Source organism: Panthera tigris, chromosome A3 (genome assembly GCF_018350195.1).
Source record: "Panthera tigris isolate Pti1 chromosome A3, P.tigris_Pti1_mat1.1, whole genome shotgun sequence".
Lineage (NCBI taxonomy): Eukaryota > Metazoa > Chordata > Mammalia > Carnivora > Felidae > Panthera > Panthera tigris.
Genome location: NC_056662.1, coordinates 115,125,033 through 115,141,049, shown reverse-complemented (window position 1 = coordinate 115,141,049; position 16,017 = coordinate 115,125,033). Strand labels below are relative to the sequence as shown.

The following is a 16,017-nucleotide window of genomic DNA, read 5'->3' as shown; positions in this document are numbered from 1 at the left end:
CAACAACTATTTTTTAATATTAGCTTTTATTTTGGAAATGACAACGTGAGTCACAGAAAACTGAACGCCACAGTGTGACTTTGAGGTCGGTTAACCTCCTGAAGCCTCGTTGCCTCAATGTTAAAATATGGAAAAAAAAATTTACGGGGAATGTGTGTAAAAATTCTTTATAAGCCATATAGTAGTCCAAAAATAAAATACATTCCTATAAATTGAGTGAGAGTCAATGAGTTATTTAGCATAGGCTCCAGTTGCTAGAAAGTATTTCGCTCATTCCTTTATCCATCCAGCAATGTTTGAATGCCTGTTCCCCGTGTAAGACAATATGCTAACACTCAGCAGCACCTGGCACCCACTTCCCAGTACCCAGATGAAGCCCAGTAAAAATGCTCCAAGCTACTTTATCAATACTGACTGTATCCCTCCTGCAGGAAATGAAAGGCAACCAACATAGGGGTGCAAAAGCTGATGAAGCACCTTCATTCTTCCAGGAATCGATTCATTCCTAAGTTTGAAAAGACGGAAACTTCCAGATTAAATACAAGTAACAGAAATCATCTCTGCAGGTGCAATGGATTCTGAAATTGGATTGGCCTTCCATGCTAAAACAAGCTTCATCTGTCTCCCTTCCAGGAGGAGGTAAACCAGGAGAAGGGTAACTCAATATTTCCAGGGCACGCGGCCATAAGAAAGGACACTGCTCACATCTGACAGCCATTCCAAGTAGAGGATGTCCGTAAAGGTGGGAGCCAAGCCTCAGGGCCTTCTTTGCACAAGAAACATCTCAGGTAAAGTGTTCTTTAAATTGGAGGAGCGGGGGCTGGGGCAAGTTGTAAATTCATGGGCCCTCAGATTTAGGCATTTTTCTGATGAGTGATCTCAAACTCAAGTGCCTTTGGATGCCGGACAGTTCACTGAGGTGAGGCCTGTGGGCCCGTGTAAGACCACGGAAGGTAGGGCTGCAGCGTGGAGAGCGAGAACGTATACCACTTCAAGACCATCACTTTCAACTCCAATCAAGAGAGCTGGCCAAACACAGCTTATTCTCTGGGGCCTTGGGGCTCCAGCTTACATCCCTAATCTGGCCCAACTGCACATTTTAAACATTTGGAAACTAAGGCCAGGAGAGGAGAAATGACAAAGCCAGGTTCTCATTGTAAGTAGCAGAGAGAAGACTCTGTTCGGGGTGAGGCATCTTAACACAACAGAGAGCCCAACAGGAGTATATTAAAGCCTGAGCACACTAACATTTTCACAGCAGCCTTGGAAGGCAGACTGGTTAAGAGCATGGACCCTGCAGCCAGAGTCCCTGTGCCTGAATCCCAGCTCTAACAATTAATAACTGTGTGCCCTTAGGCAAGTTACTTAAGCTTTCTGTGCCTCGACTCCCTCATCTGATAGTAATGATAATGGTGCTGATAACAGCACCAACTTCGTAGGGCTGTCGTGAGGATACAATGAGTTAAAATGTGGAAAGTGCTTAGAGCAATGACTAGCCTGTTAGCGTTACCCCTCCCACGTACAGACACATGCATGCTTAGAGGTCAAGGTCATACAGCTTTCCTTAGAGGTCAAAAATCTGCATCTGCAGGCATGCACAAATGCACACGCAGGGGGTATGGCACTCCCTCTCAGACATACGGATTTCCTGGCCTCCTCAGCCTTATATCCTCAGTGACCAACCTGGGAAGAATTGCAAAGGGAGGGGCTGGAACAGAGGCCAGAGCTGGGTGGCTGGGTGGGTTTTTCTACTTTTCAGGAATAGTGTAGGCTTCCGGGAAAGCAAGTCCAGGGATGAAGCGGTTTACACGCACCAGTGTTTCTCAAACTTTAGCGTGCATTAGAATCAGCTGGAGGGTGTGCTCAAACACAGAATGCTGGCTGCACTCCCGGGCTTTCTGATTCAGCAGGTCTTGGGTAAGGCCTGAGAATTTGCATTTTAACAGATTCCCAGGTGATGCTGAAGCTGCTGTTCTGGGGGGGCCTACACGATAAAAAACACTGATACACATTTTTTTTTTTAATGCTCAAAAGAATCATATGAGTTTGGCATTTTCTCCATGCTATAGTGGAGAAAACCAAGCCCAGAGAATGTGGCTGATGTCCTCAGCGTCACACCATTTGTAAGGAGTGGAACAGGGTCTTGAATCAAGTCGGCCTGACTCGGAAGCCTGTGGCGTTTCTACCTCCCCATGTGGCGTGAGGCATGAGCATTTACTCTCCACCAGGACCTTGCCGTGGGCCGGAGGCACCAAGATAGGGTGTCTGTGATGAGCTGGAGTGTACAGGTGGAGAAGACGTAAGGGAGACTTCTCTGAAGAAGGGAAGGCCTTCCTACTGGTTCCTACTGTCTCCCCTCCCTGTTCACCAACTGCTGTTATCTCCTGGGCATTCACAGCCACTAAGTCTGACCAGGTCACATCCCTGACACCCCCTTTGTTGACTGTCCATTCCCTGTTCCCTCCAAGACCACGTCTGACTCTGCAGGCTCATGAGCCTCAAAGCTGTAGTCCTACTGAGTTTTTGTCCGCCTCTGAAAGTGACCTTTCTCTGGCTCACCGTGCTATGCTCAGTTTTCCCTCTGACTAGGGTACCCATCCCCTTCTTTGCCTGGAACACACCTCCTTGTCCCAGAAGACTCAACAGCTCTGGCCACCCCTCAATCCCACCAGTGCGGGCTGTGTATACCTCCTCTACCTTCTCGAGAGTACCGTCCATGGCTTACCTCTGTCATAACACTTGTGCGTATTGTTGGGTAATTATATATTTATTGATATATTTCTCCAATACTAAATATCTAGTCTAAACCAACTTGTACCTTTAAGTCCTCAGGGGCTATTACAGTATTTGGTACAGGGTGGGGCAGTGGTCCTGAAACTTGTCTGCACGTTAGAATCACCTGGGCATTGAACCCCTGGGTGGTTCAGTCGGTTAAGTGTCCGACTTTGGGGGCACCTGGGTGGCTCAGTTGGTTAAGCGGCCGACTTCGGCTCAGGTCATGATCTCACGGTCCGTGAGTTCGAGCCCCACGTCAGGCTCTGTGCTGACAGCTCAGAGCCTGGAGCCTGTTTCAGATTCTGTGTCTCCCTCTCTCTGACCCTCCCCTGTTCATGCTCTGTCTCTCCCTGTCTCAAAAATAAATAAAACGTTAAAAAAAATTTTTTTAAAAAGTGTCCGACTTTGGCTCAGGTCATGATCTCACAGTTTGTGAGTCGGAGCCCCGCGTCGGGCTCTATGCTGACACCTCAGAGCCTGGAGCCTGCTTTGGATTTTATGTCTCCCTCTCTCTCTGCCCCTCCCCTGCTCATGCTCTGTCTCTCTCTGTGTCAAAAATAAACATTAAAAAAGTTTTGTTTTAAAAAGAATCACCTGGCCATCTTTGAAAAATCCAAGCCCAGGTCACATTCCAGATGAATTAAGTTACACAGTCTCTGAAGGTGGGACACAGGGCATTAGTATGTTTTTCAAATCTCCCCAGGTGAACCAATGTGCAGATAAGCTTGGGAAACATTGAAGTCGAGTTTCAGGATGCAGGATGGTTGGACGGTTGGAAGGATGATTGGATAATCAGTTTGAAGTTTGAAAAGGTGGACCAGGAAGGACCCAACTTGCTGTGCTCAGGAATTTAAACTTTGAGCTGTAAGTGGATGGAAAGCATTGGAAGAGTATAACACAGAAGGGTGAAATACACATTTTTTTTTGGAAAACCAGTTGGCAACCGTAAGATCTTACTGGAGTAGAGAGAGGCTGGAGGCAGGAAAAAAAGTGGTTTTTCCTCTTTGCCCTCCTGCCAGATACTGGCCTCCAGGAGGCTGCTGAACTTTCAGGACAGGCAGCCCCAGTGAGGCTTGATTGTGGGAGCACTTGAGGCTGCTGGGGTGGGGGATCCCTCATGTACAGCTGCTGCTAAAACTAGGACTCAAAGCCATGACTTTCTGCCTCCGAGTCTCATAACCTTCCTACTTCAAATGATCAGCAACTCCGGGTGGGTTCTGACTCCATGTGTGGTGTGAAAGTCGTACTTGACAAATTCAGATGCAAAGGCAAGCAGATGTTAATTGAACAGTGGTCAGTAACAAAGCTGAACCCACAAATTAAACAATTCCTTTTGGGGATCAAACTACAGAGAGACAGACACACAATAGTGAAGCCACCAGTTACACCTTCCAGTCTGAGCTCTAGTTAATCTGTCAATCAACTCTCTGATGCTATAACCATTATCATCTGGACTGGGTCTCCCTGGCTCTCCTGGGAGGCTGCTGACCTGGCAGCCACCCCATTTTCCCTGAAACTAGGTGTTCCTCCAGCCAGCTACATGCTGGAGTGTCTTCTTGATGCCCCGTTCCTCCAACTAGTGATGGAGGTGAGGAGGAGCTTGTGAACTGGAGTCTCAGGACCCCATGCACTAGATCTTCTGCTTCCCCAGCTAGCCATGCTGGAGCTCCCAGCCACTGGGAGAGAAGGTCCCAAGCATCTGCCACGGAGGACTAATCAGACCCCATGTACTTGGTCTGGTTTTCTTTTGCCATTTTTTCCCCCTCTTGCTTCATCTCACAATCTCATCTCTCTCTCTCTCTTTCCCCCTCTCCCTCCCTCTCTCCCTCTCTCTCTCTCCCTCTCCCTCCCTCTCTCCCTCTCCCTCTCTCTCTTCCTTATTTTTTCTCCCCTCTTTTTCTAGCCCCTGCAACTGCCTCTTACACTCTAACCACATCTCTCTCATGTTACCTTCCTGCCCCAGGGTGGCCACACTCACATTTTGCCCTGACCAGGAGGATAGTGGGGGCAGAGCTTGCCAAGCCCAGAAGCATCTGCAGAACTGTAGTCACCAAGGAGGGAGCATTCTTTCTGATAGACATGGAGGCACTGGATGGGCTGGCCACCTTGTTCTTTGCATTCTTCTCTCCTTTCTGTGTCTCTCTCCCCCATTCCAGAGCAATGCGATGGGCTGGACAGAGCATGGTCTCTGGAATCAGGCCTCTACTCCAACCCCAGCTCTGCCATTTACTGATTTGGTAAACTTGACCGTGTTGTTTGACCTCTGAGTTTCAGTTTCCTCATCTGTGCCCACGTCTCTGGTTGTTAGTTCTAAACGCCGATGGAGGCATTCTGGCACAGTGAACACAGGCCAAAGTCTTAAATGCTCAATCAACCACTTACTGGTTGTGTGACCTCAGTCCCCAACCTCCCCAAGCCCTAATTTCCTCATCTCTCCAACGTGTAATAGAAGGACCAGATTTGTCAGGTCGTTGCGAGGATAAATGAGCTAACTTAGGGAAAGTACTTAACATGAGATAATTGCCAACTGTATGCTCCAGCTGTTGTTATATATTGTTTATACACTGCTTAGCCCATGATAGATGCTTACTGTAGCCAGCCTCCGAGATGGTTCCCCAGGGAGCCTCACCCTCGGGCACTCGTACTTTCGTGTAGTTTCCTCCTATACCGAATCACAGCCAGTGTGAATTAGTGTGAATACAGTGGAAGACCAAGTCAGAAAGCCATGGCTGCTCCCACTTCAGCTTCTGGAATCATTTGCCCTGGGGGAAGTCAGCCTCCATGTGTTGAGATGCAAACAGCCCGTGGAAAGGCCCCCCATGGAGGGGTGCGGAGGCCTCCTGCCAACAGCTAGCGCCAACTTGCCTGATACAAGTCTACCACCTGGGAAGTGGATCTCCCAGCACCTGTCAAACCATGAGACGTGAGACGTGCAGGCCTGGCTAACATCTGATAGCAGCCTTGTGGCAGACCTGGGGCCGGAACTGCTCAGCCAAACCAAATTCCCGACCCGAAGAAACAGCGGGAGATAGAATACATTATTGGTTTTAAGCCGCTCATTTGTTAAACAGCAACAGTTAACTAACATAGTGCTTAAAAAAAAAAACAACAAAAAAAACTCCCCCAAGTAACAGCAGATCGACATTTCCATTGCAAATCCATGCAGTCTAGCATGCGAACAGCAGGGGGCGCCGTTGGACCATTTTCTGGTCAGGCCATGCCAGCCTTTTTCTCCCTCAAATAGGGGGCACATCCGGGTTGGGTCAAAGGAAATGCCAGACTGGCCAGGAAACAGGCCAGCCACCTCAGGCCTCTGCTCCTCGTGAGCAGAGCTGATGGTGATCCCAAGGGAATAACCCAAGAATCAGCTCAGAGCAGGCCCCTTACCCCTGTAGCCAGGAAGCCCAGGAAACGTGGCTCAGAGTCCTGCTTCACTGCTTTATTATTTTTTTAGTGTTTTTAAACAACTTTTTAAAAAGTTTTTTAAAAAATGTATTTAGTTGAGAGAGAATGAGAATCCCAAGCAGGCTCCGTACTGTCAGCACAGAGCCTGATGCGGGGCTCGAACTCACCAACTGTGAGATCATGACCTGAGACGACATCAAGAGCCCGATGCTTAACTGGCTGAGCCACCCAGGCACCCCATGCTTCACTGCTTTAAAGCAAGTTTCCAGGCAGGCCTGGATACAACTCCTCAGTGGCTCCCCTGTTCTTGGGCTTAAAGCAGAGACCCTGGTCATGGTGCTGTGGTTGTGAGGCACCATTTGGGAAGGGTTTCTATGTCCCTTCCAAATGGCCTATTTGCCACTGAGAAGACAGCTTGCTCTATCTGCTCTCCTGGTGACCCCAGCCCACCCTGTCAGCAAGCACCCTTGTGATTGCCTCCTGGTCAGCAGGTGAGGGTCTTGCTGCAGGAGGGCCATTGACCTTTCCCATCTCATGCTTGAGGTTTTGGGGGGCCCTCAGCACATACTTGCAGACCCAGGACCAGCCTCCAAAAATGAGGACCTGGCAACTGGGTCTGCCCCAACTGCAGAAGAGCTGTGAAACCAGGGAGTGCACCTAAGGACCAGATAGCCAGCCCTAAAGAGGGCTACACAGCAAGCTGGAGACAGCTGGAGTCAGAGTGCGGGGCCATGGTTCCTGCTAGGAGGTGAGCACAATGGCTGGACGTACCTCTCTGCTCTCCTTCGGTGTTCACCAGAAAGAATGGAGAGGCCTAGTGGCCCTCATCTCCTCTGAGCCAGAGACTCAAGGTTATCAAAGGAGTCCTGCTATCTCTTCCTGGCCCAGAAAAAGCCAGGCTTTCAGGGGAGAGAGAAAAGGGATAGAACACATCCTGAATACTCCACCCCATTCCTTGTTGGGGTATAAGGCCTGGGTAGGGGGTTGGTGGGAGAGGTCTTCCGACAGGGTGAGAAGGTAAAGCTCGATGCATTGTGAGTTGCAGACCCCTGGGCCCAGGAATGATCCTTGATACTTGCTTCCTTTGCCAGTAGAACTGGAGAGGAGGCAGGACCACACTCTAGGGGATTGGAGAAAAGTAGGGAAGACATATTTTCTTTCTGATGTGGTGTGCTTCAACACCACATCCACCAGTGCCTTGATCTTGGACTTCCCAGCCTCCAGAACTCCAGAATAAGCCCCCTAGTCTATGGTATTGTTATTATAGCAGCCTGAATGGATGAAGACACAACGTTATGGCTTGTTTGGGGAAGCCCCCAGTTGACAAGTCTGATTCTATAGTTACTGCCGTAAAGTATCCCACAGCTGACCTTCTCCATTCTGTGTTCACTGAGACCCTCACTTTTTCCAGATTCTGGCTCTCACAGAGAGGTCAACCCCAGTCCCTGGGAGGATTTATTGTTGGATGACCGCACCTGCACTTGCCTGCCCAGCGGGTCACTTTCCCTCTGAAGACCCACCATGTTGTTATTGATAAGTTAGTATTTGATAGGGTTAATGGTATTCATTCCTTTTGTTTTTGAAACTTTCCTGTCATGTGGCAGGCACTCGATAAATATTTCCATAAACGAATGCTTCAAGGAGCCTTTGGTCTACATGGCATGATAAAACTACATTGATGAAAGGAATGGTGTCATAGGAATATATTCATTCAACAACTAATGATTCAGCACCTACTGCACGTAAGGCTCTGGGCACAGGTTGTAGAGAATTCTGAAGTAAAGGAGGGATACCTGGGTGGCTCAGTCAGTTAAGTGTCTGCCTTCGGCTCAGGTCATGATCTCACCATTCTTGAGTTCAAGCTCCACATGGGGCTCGCTGCTATCAGCATGCAGCCCACTTCAGATCCTTTGTCCTCCTACTCTCTCTCTGCCCCTCCCTCACTTGTACTCTCTCAAAAAAGAATAAACATTAAAAATAAATAAAAATTTAAAAAACAAAGTAAAGGAAGGAGGGCCCCTGAGTGGTGGCTCAGTGGGTTGAGCCTCTGACTTCAGCTCAAGTCTTGATCTTACCATTTATGGGTTCAAGCCCCACACCAGGCTCTGCACTGGCAGTGCAGAGCCTGCTTGGGATTCTGTCTCCCTCTCTCTCTGCACCTCCCCCACTCGCACTCTCTCACTCTCAAAATAAATAAATAAACTTAAAAAAAATAAAATAAAAGAGGGACCATCTCCATAAAGGACAAGTACTTTAGAAAACAACCCTCATTGTTGTCTCCCACTTTCAAGGCACACAGAATGAAGTGAAGGCCTCAGTCTACCAGCTGGATGAGGTGTGTCAAAACTGTGAAGTTCAATACATTTCTAAGTTGTTGGTTAGGTAGAAATATTCTACCTAAGTAGTGCACTGAAACCAATGAGAAGCTGGGGTGGTCCAGTGTGGCCTAGGTGAGAAAATAGGGAGTTGTAAGGATCAAAGGGGACCTTGGGCAGAAGCTGGGTGCTGATACATTAAAAAAAAAAAATCAAAAAGGAACTCTCTGGAAGAGGTAGGTGAGATGGATGAATGTCTCCATCCCAGGGACACTCACCTTTCCTATCTATAGCCTGGTCAGTGTGTTCTCACCTGCAGGAGATAAGAACCAAGAAAGTCAGCAGAGGCTCCATCAGTCCATGGTGATAGAGGATGCCCAAAGAGAAATGTGTAGAAAACCACATGGCCCCCCTCTGCATGAAAAGTCTCTGCAGGAATGTCTTCGCCTCCTTACAAAGAAACACACTGTTCCCAACAGGTTGGAATAACTCTACCAGTTTCTCCGTAGTCAGGAAATTGATTTTCTGTTCTCTCTTGACTTCCTCTGGACAGTGGAACTCAGTTATCAAGCTTCACTTCCTGTTCTCCCGGTAACCCTATTTGGTGAAATTAGAATTAGGGCTTTAATTCAATGTAGTGCAAAACCCAATGAGATTAGCTTTATGGTTTCAAGACCTCTGCTAGAAAACAGAATCCCGCGTTCTCTATTCCTCTTCCAAAAATTGACAGACATCTAAGGTGGGGGGCACTCTCGTGGCTTCTGTGCCCCATTTCGCCTAGACTGTTGTGACTTTGAACTCTTTCAGTGCTTGATATCTACCAAACTATTCTGGTATACCCATCTTCAAAACAAAAGTGACTACTAGATTTCTTTTCCATGCTGCATAAAAATAAGGTGGCAAACAGCCAAAAATAAGGTGGCAAACAGCCAAAACACAGGTAGCTGACATTCTTCAGGCACCTCCCAAGTGGACACAGTTTACATGTAGCACTTCATGTGATCCTTACTTGTGGCTGGCTTCGGGGGTGAACGACTGTGCAGTTCAGAGGGCCCTACTCTCAGAAGGGCCCCCACACTTGGTTTACTGCTCTGCTGTTGTTGTCTTGAAATTGTTAACAACTTTTGAGCAAGGGACCCTGCATTTTCATTTTGCACTGTACTCTGAAAATTTTACCCAGTTCTACCCTCACTATAACTCCACTGGGTGGTCGGTATTGTTGATCCCGTTTTTAGAATGGGAAACGGATGTTTCCAAGTGGGTTCATTCAGTAACTCACCCCAGGTTATACAGATAGAAAATGGCAGATCTGGAATTTGAAGCCAGGATCCAGCTACCAACCCCACATCCATGTTCTGTTGACTCTGTGATGGCTTATTTTTGTCTATTTCGAGTCAGTCCACCTCTCTGAAATACGATATTAATTCTGGACACTGTAGAGGCAGCTTTTTGGCAAATAGGCTTGAGCACTGGAATGTAGAAAGGGTCCACAGCGACCACCTGTGGCCTGAATACAGACAGGCACATCAGGTGACCCATGTCAAAGTATCCGTAGGCCCTAACTGACCAATGAGCTACTTACAACGAGGCACAGTTATCAAAAAAGGGAAGATTCCATACTTGACCATAACTCGTCTTCCCCTTTTAAAAACAGCCCCCACCCACAGCCTCTCCTTTGTTGTTCTGCACACTGCTCTCTTGCGGTGTATTCATAAACTTCTATCTTCTTTGTTCTGCCTCCGGTGAATTCTCCAGCTCCCACGTCCCCCCACATATGAAGGCCCCCATCCGATTGAGAGACACGCCATTTAGACACCACAGACACTACAGGTTAGAGTGCATTAATAGGTGGGTTTTGTCCCTTTATCCACACAATAGTTGTTTTAGATCTCCAAATAGGTCTCTATTGTAGTATTTCTTTTCTGACAAAATGGTTTCCAGCAAAATGCAACAAATTTTGTCTTTGAAGCCTAAGCAATCTCTTTGGCCTTATACACTTCTAAAATGGCATTATAGATGTTGACATGAAGAACATTTGCTGTATAACAAAATTACATTTCTTTCTAAGATGTAGTGATTTAATAATTAAAACAATATCCATGAAATATAAATACAAGGTATTCATAAATAAGTTAAATTAGATTGTGGCTGCTAAGAGCCAATTATCACATAAGATATCTTCGATGGCTGAAATAATAAGAGAGCCGAATATTAATTCTGACATTCTCTATAGGCCATGATTATAAATTTAGCTAAAACGGTTTAATACGTTATGGAATTTTATTGAGATTTCAGACCGCCCTTAAAATATTCATTGTGTGTTAGAAATCAGTTGTCTTGATTGATTTTAGTTACAATTCTGTTATATGTTTACAAGATGGGAACAGGAGGGGGGCTGTAGAACTGAAAAGAAAAGTCTACCCTCCTTATAAAATAATAATGGTGGTGGCACCATGATTGAGAGGTTGATACAGACCTAGATTTGAATCCTAGTTTCACCACATTCTGGCTGTGCGACCTTGAGCAAGTTAGTCCTCAAATGTCCTCATTGTCAGAGAAGGCTTGAGATGAGGAATCCATTAGATAATGGATAAAGCCCATAGCAGAGGGGCGCCTGGGTGGTGAGTTGGTTAAGCATCCCACTCTTGATTTTGTCTCAGGTCATGGCCTCATGGTTCATGAGTTTGAGCCCCGCATCAGGCACTGCGCTGACAGCATGGAGCCCTCGTGGGATTCTCTCTCCCTCTCTCTGCCCCTCCCCCACTCATGCTCTCTCTCAAAATAAATAAATAAACATTTAAAAAGAAAATAAAGCCCACAGCACAGAGCCTGGCACTTAGCAAGCACAAAATAAATGTTAGCTCTTAGGATTTCTGCCACAAAAGGGGAATTTGACCCATTTGGAAAGACGGATTTCCTTTTTTTTTTTTTCAATATATGAAGTTTATTGTCAAATTGGTTTCCATACAATACCCAGTGCTCATCCCAAAAGGTGCCCTCTGTAATACCCATCACCCACCCTCCCCTCCCTCCCACCCCCCATCAACCCTCAGTTTGTTCTCAGTTTTTAACAGTCTCTTATGCTTTGGCTCTCTCCCACTCTAACCTCCTTTTTTTTTTTTTTTTTCCTTCCCCTCCCCCATGGGTTTCTGTTAAGTTTCTCAGGATCCACATAAGAGTGAAAACATATGGTATCTGTCTTTCTCTGTATGGCTTATTTCACTTAGCATCACACTCTCCAGTTCCATCCATGTTGCTACAAAGGGCCATATTTCATTCTTTCTCATTGCCACGTAGTACTCCATTGTGTATATAAACCACAATTTCTTTATCCATTCGTCAGTTGATGGATATTTAGGCTCTTTCCATAATTTGGCTATTGTTGAGAGTGATGCTAGAAACATTGGGGTACAAGTGCCCCTATGCATCAGTACTCCTGTATCCCTTGGGTAAATTCCTAACAGTGCTATTGCTGGGTCATAGGGTAGGTCTATTTTTAATTTTTTGAGGAACCTCCACACTATTTTCCAGAGTGGCTGCACCAGTTTGCATTCCCACCAACAGTGCAAGAGGGTTCCCGTTTCTCCACATCCTCTCCAGCATCTGTAGTCTCCTGATTTGTTCATTTTGGCCACTCTGGCGTGAGGTGATATCTGAGTGTGGTTTTGATTTGTATTTCCCTGATGAGGAGCGACGTTGAGCATCTTTTCATGTGCCTGTTGGCCATCCGGATGGGAAAGACGGATTTGCTACCTCAGTTATTATCTTTAACTTCTATCTCAAGGGGCATAATGTTTTCTTTAGCACCAACCTGAAAAATGATGGGGATATTCTCAATGGTGTGTCAGTAAAGGTTGAGCAACCAGCTCTGGCGGGCAGGGAGAGTGGGGGCGCCCGGAATTTGTTTGCTGATTTCCATGGTGTAAATACGCTCACCATGACTGGTTTCAGTGATGTGGAGTTGGGAGGAGACACACACACTCACCTCTAGAGGGCTGACACGACGCACCCTGCTCACCCCTGAGAAACCGGGGCTTCTCCTTCTGGCTCAGCTGCCCTCTAGGCAAACCCTACTTTCGCTGGGCCTCTGCTTCATCTGTAAAATGAGATAGTAGTACCTATCTGGCATGCCTCGTAGGGTTGATGTGACAAATAAACAGAGGACACGAAAAGCCATGGAAAACTGTGAAACACAATGGGGATTAACTCGGCAGTGGTGTCGATACACAGACGCTTTGTCTGATTTAAAGGTCCCTCGACTTGCAACTCCTTTGTCTTTCGAGCTGAGCTGCCCTTCAGCTGGGTTCTGGAGCTCCCGGTTTATTTACCCTAATCTCTTTTTCTTCTCTCTGACCATTTAGCTCAAGATGATTATCTTGCACAATTAACATAATAAAGCAAGTCAGTTAGGCCTTCTCAGGCCCTAGGAAACAAAGACCCACTGCTATTACTTGAGGCCCAAGGCAGCTATGGGGACTGAGCTCTGAAAACCCTCAAGGTTAGGCCCCACCTACCCCTGGAGCCCGGAACAAGGGCTCCTTGTCCTTCGGGGACCAGTGCTGTCCTGGTGACCCGGTCCTCTTGTTTTCCCCTCCCAAGTGGGTGCCCCTAGTTTCTGACCCTAGTCCCACCGACAGTCACAAAACTCTGTTTCTCTATCTACTTTTGACCGCTCCCCACTGCTTCCGCTCCCACTCCCTGGAAAGCAGCCAGTGTCGGGGCAAGAACAGGAGTCAGACTGCAGGAGGGTTCAGGTCTTAGGGCCACCAGGTGCCTACCTTGGGCTGTTATGTGACATGCCTGTGCTTCCTTCTCATCTGGAGGATGGGGACACTAGAACTTGCCCTCAAAGGGCTGCTATGAGGTAAACAGAGTGAGATCAGGTAAAGTGTTCAGAAGAGTGTCTGGAGCATAGCAGTCATTGCTGACAGCTGTCCGGCTTCCGCGCCTTCTCTCTGTGGTCTCTCCCTCCAGCCCGGGCTCTGATGGCATTTCTTTGTCACTGCCAGCACAATGTTGCCCTCCCAGATCGATGGACCGTTCCCAGAGGCCTCTGGCTTCCCTCTTGCCTGCCTAAACGTGGCTGTCTTTGGCTCTGAGGCACTGTCACATGACACAAAGGAGCACAGGTTACGGTGAGGAGCCAACCTTCATCTGAGGAGGACTGTGGCTGTGCGGACCCTGGGTCTCTTGGCTTCCCTCCTTTATATCAAGCAGTCCTTCCCGAACCTCAAAGAGGAGGCGACATCAGCCATGGCATCTCCAGAAGATACATTCCACGGCTGCGTAAAGAAGGGTTCTGAGGATTAGGATCAGAAAATACAAGGAAGTTTGGTTACTTTTTCCCTTAGTGGATGTTTTAGAAGTTTCTCCTGTACTTTCCTCGATTTACAAATTCATTCCTCAAAGGCTGTGCTGGTTGTCAACCCTTTCCCACCCCAGCACCCTTGAGTGGCCCACTTCCCATCAGTACCCACCTCTGAGGATGCCAGGGAACCTCTGGCTGGGGTGTAATTATCTCCAAGGGCACTGTTAGCTTGATAAGGAGGAGCTTCTTCTTGCTCCTCAGAGAGAAAGCATTTAAGAGTGTGTTTCCAAGGTTCAGCTGCTCCTCTAATAACAATAATAATTACCTTAATGTTCTTCAATAGGGGATTAGTTAAACAAATTATGGTACATCCATGGTACATGATGCAGCCATTAAATTAAATGAAGCAGAACAATACACTGTACCTGTTTCCCCCGCAATCCGAAGGTAGACCTTTCCTATGAAACCTGAAACGATGACATTCAGTGAAGAAGCAATTACCATTCATTTGTACAGAAATTTTTTTTGACCATTCCAAGACACCCCCGCCCCGCCCCAAATAACCTTTTTAAGGCTATTCTGATACCTTAGGACACATCTTGCTCACGGATGCACAAAATAAATGAAAGCTACAGACGTTTGAGGTGGAGACACTGAGTGTAGTTCCCAGAGATGGCGTTTGGTGGCGCCACTCACTGCTGGGGTCGCTATGCCTCTAGGACGGCTGGCAAACAAACCCTAGAGGCTATTCTCACTCATCTTTTTTGCCTTAAAAGCGAAATCCTCTTCGGATTTCTTTTGGTTAGGAAAAAACAGACACTGGTGTAGGTCGTTCGTAAAAGTGAAGTGGCAGAAAGCAAACTTTCAAAAAGTGGAGGATACCTGTCTTTCATTAATTGTTACGTCGCTCTAAACCTATACCATGGTTTTGTGAGTGTTCCAGCTTGGGTTGGGGGCTGGGCGGGACGGGGCAGAGGGGAAGGGTGTTGCTGTTCCGGATTCTGGAACCAAAGGGCAGTGCCCAATTGCATCTTGACTTAAAATCGTGCGCCTGGATGTGAGCCCAAAGTGCATTTTCATACTGGCCACCCATCTCTGGGGGAGAGAGAAAGGCCCGCCCGAGCAGGCTTCCTGCAACACCACAGGAAAGCCAAAGGGATATCGTAGACACGAGCCTGGGGCTGGAAATACAATTTCTGGGAGACGGCACGGTTCGGAACTGGATGTTCCAAGCGGAGAACGATTATGTGAGTCACTAAATTGAGGAAGTCTCTGAGACTCCCTTGCGGAATCACAGTAGGCTGGTTCAGGGCCAGCAAGCTGCTGGCCCAGCGGCGCTGCCTGGGGGACTGAACATCTGGGAAACACCGGAACTGCTTTCCACTGGAAGGGTTTGCAGGGAGCTCTGTACTGGGGAGTAGAGAAAAGGTTAGGGAAGGGGGTTCGAACATGCTACAGAGACACACTGAGTGAATAGGGGCATATGCCTGCGTGAGCATTTTCAAGGCCCCCACCCAAAGGGGAGTTTGCAGGAGGGCATTTCTGGGCACGTTGCCCTCGCTGCTCTGAAATGAGCATATGGCAGGGCAGATACCGGGCTGGGTATGTTGAATTTTTAACCTTACAGCGGGGACTTGGGGAATATTGACATCTCTCGAAATTATTGGTGTGTGCTTTCTGCCCGCAACCCAAAGAACAAGGAGTGGGGATCCATGCACTCTCTGAGTTCCTGCTGCAATGACACACAGCTAAAAATTAGTAAACCACGGGGTATTACCCTTATCATTTCTCCCAGTTAACATCTAATGTGAGCATCAGTGGGCTGAGGAAGAAAAAGAAGCAATTCTAGCAGCCAGCGAGAAGCAGGACTGATCCACGAAGCTCCCATCTGAGATGTACTTTCTACAGGCCTCAGTCAGCTGGGTAGGTGTGGCTCCACCCTTTGAGGACAGATGGCTGACATTCCAGATCTCAGTGTAGACAAGACAAGTAGGTTCCCAGGCCCAGGACTCCTTAGCAACAGGTAGGAGTCTCTGATTTGCTTTCCAAATGGCAGGATAGTCAATAAATGATGACATTGTATTCTAGTCATTCACCCTCTGAGATTTCGGTATGAATGACATAACCCTGAAAACTGAGGGCGTTGGAAATGGCTTTGTATTAGCCGTCTATTGCTAAGTAACAAATTAGCCCAATAAGAAGCTTAAGACAATA

General features: G+C 47.4%; 1 protein-coding gene and 1 long non-coding RNA gene across 2 annotated transcripts in view; both read left to right on the top strand.

Annotated features, from left to right (window-relative positions):
- The first annotated feature begins 345 nt into the window (after window positions 1-345).
- Window positions 346-13,742, top strand: LOC122237407. The gene is made up of 3 exons (XR_006215943.1): window positions 346-544; window positions 634-788; window positions 13,505-13,742. It is a non-coding gene; the product is annotated as an uncharacterized LOC122237407 (long non-coding RNA).
- A 1,036-nt stretch (window positions 13,743-14,778) lies between these two features.
- Window positions 14,779-16,017, top strand: part of LBH (LBH regulator of WNT signaling pathway) — a 74,553-nt gene continuing 73,314 nt past the window's right edge. Inside the window, exons 1-2 of the mRNA XM_042982232.1 lie at window positions 14,779-15,050; window positions 15,599-15,826. Of these exons, the coding sequence (XP_042838166.1) occupies window positions 15,756-15,826 (71 nt within the window). The 5' untranslated portion in view covers window positions 14,779-15,050; window positions 15,599-15,755. The remainder of the gene's footprint in view (window positions 15,051-15,598; window positions 15,827-16,017) is intronic.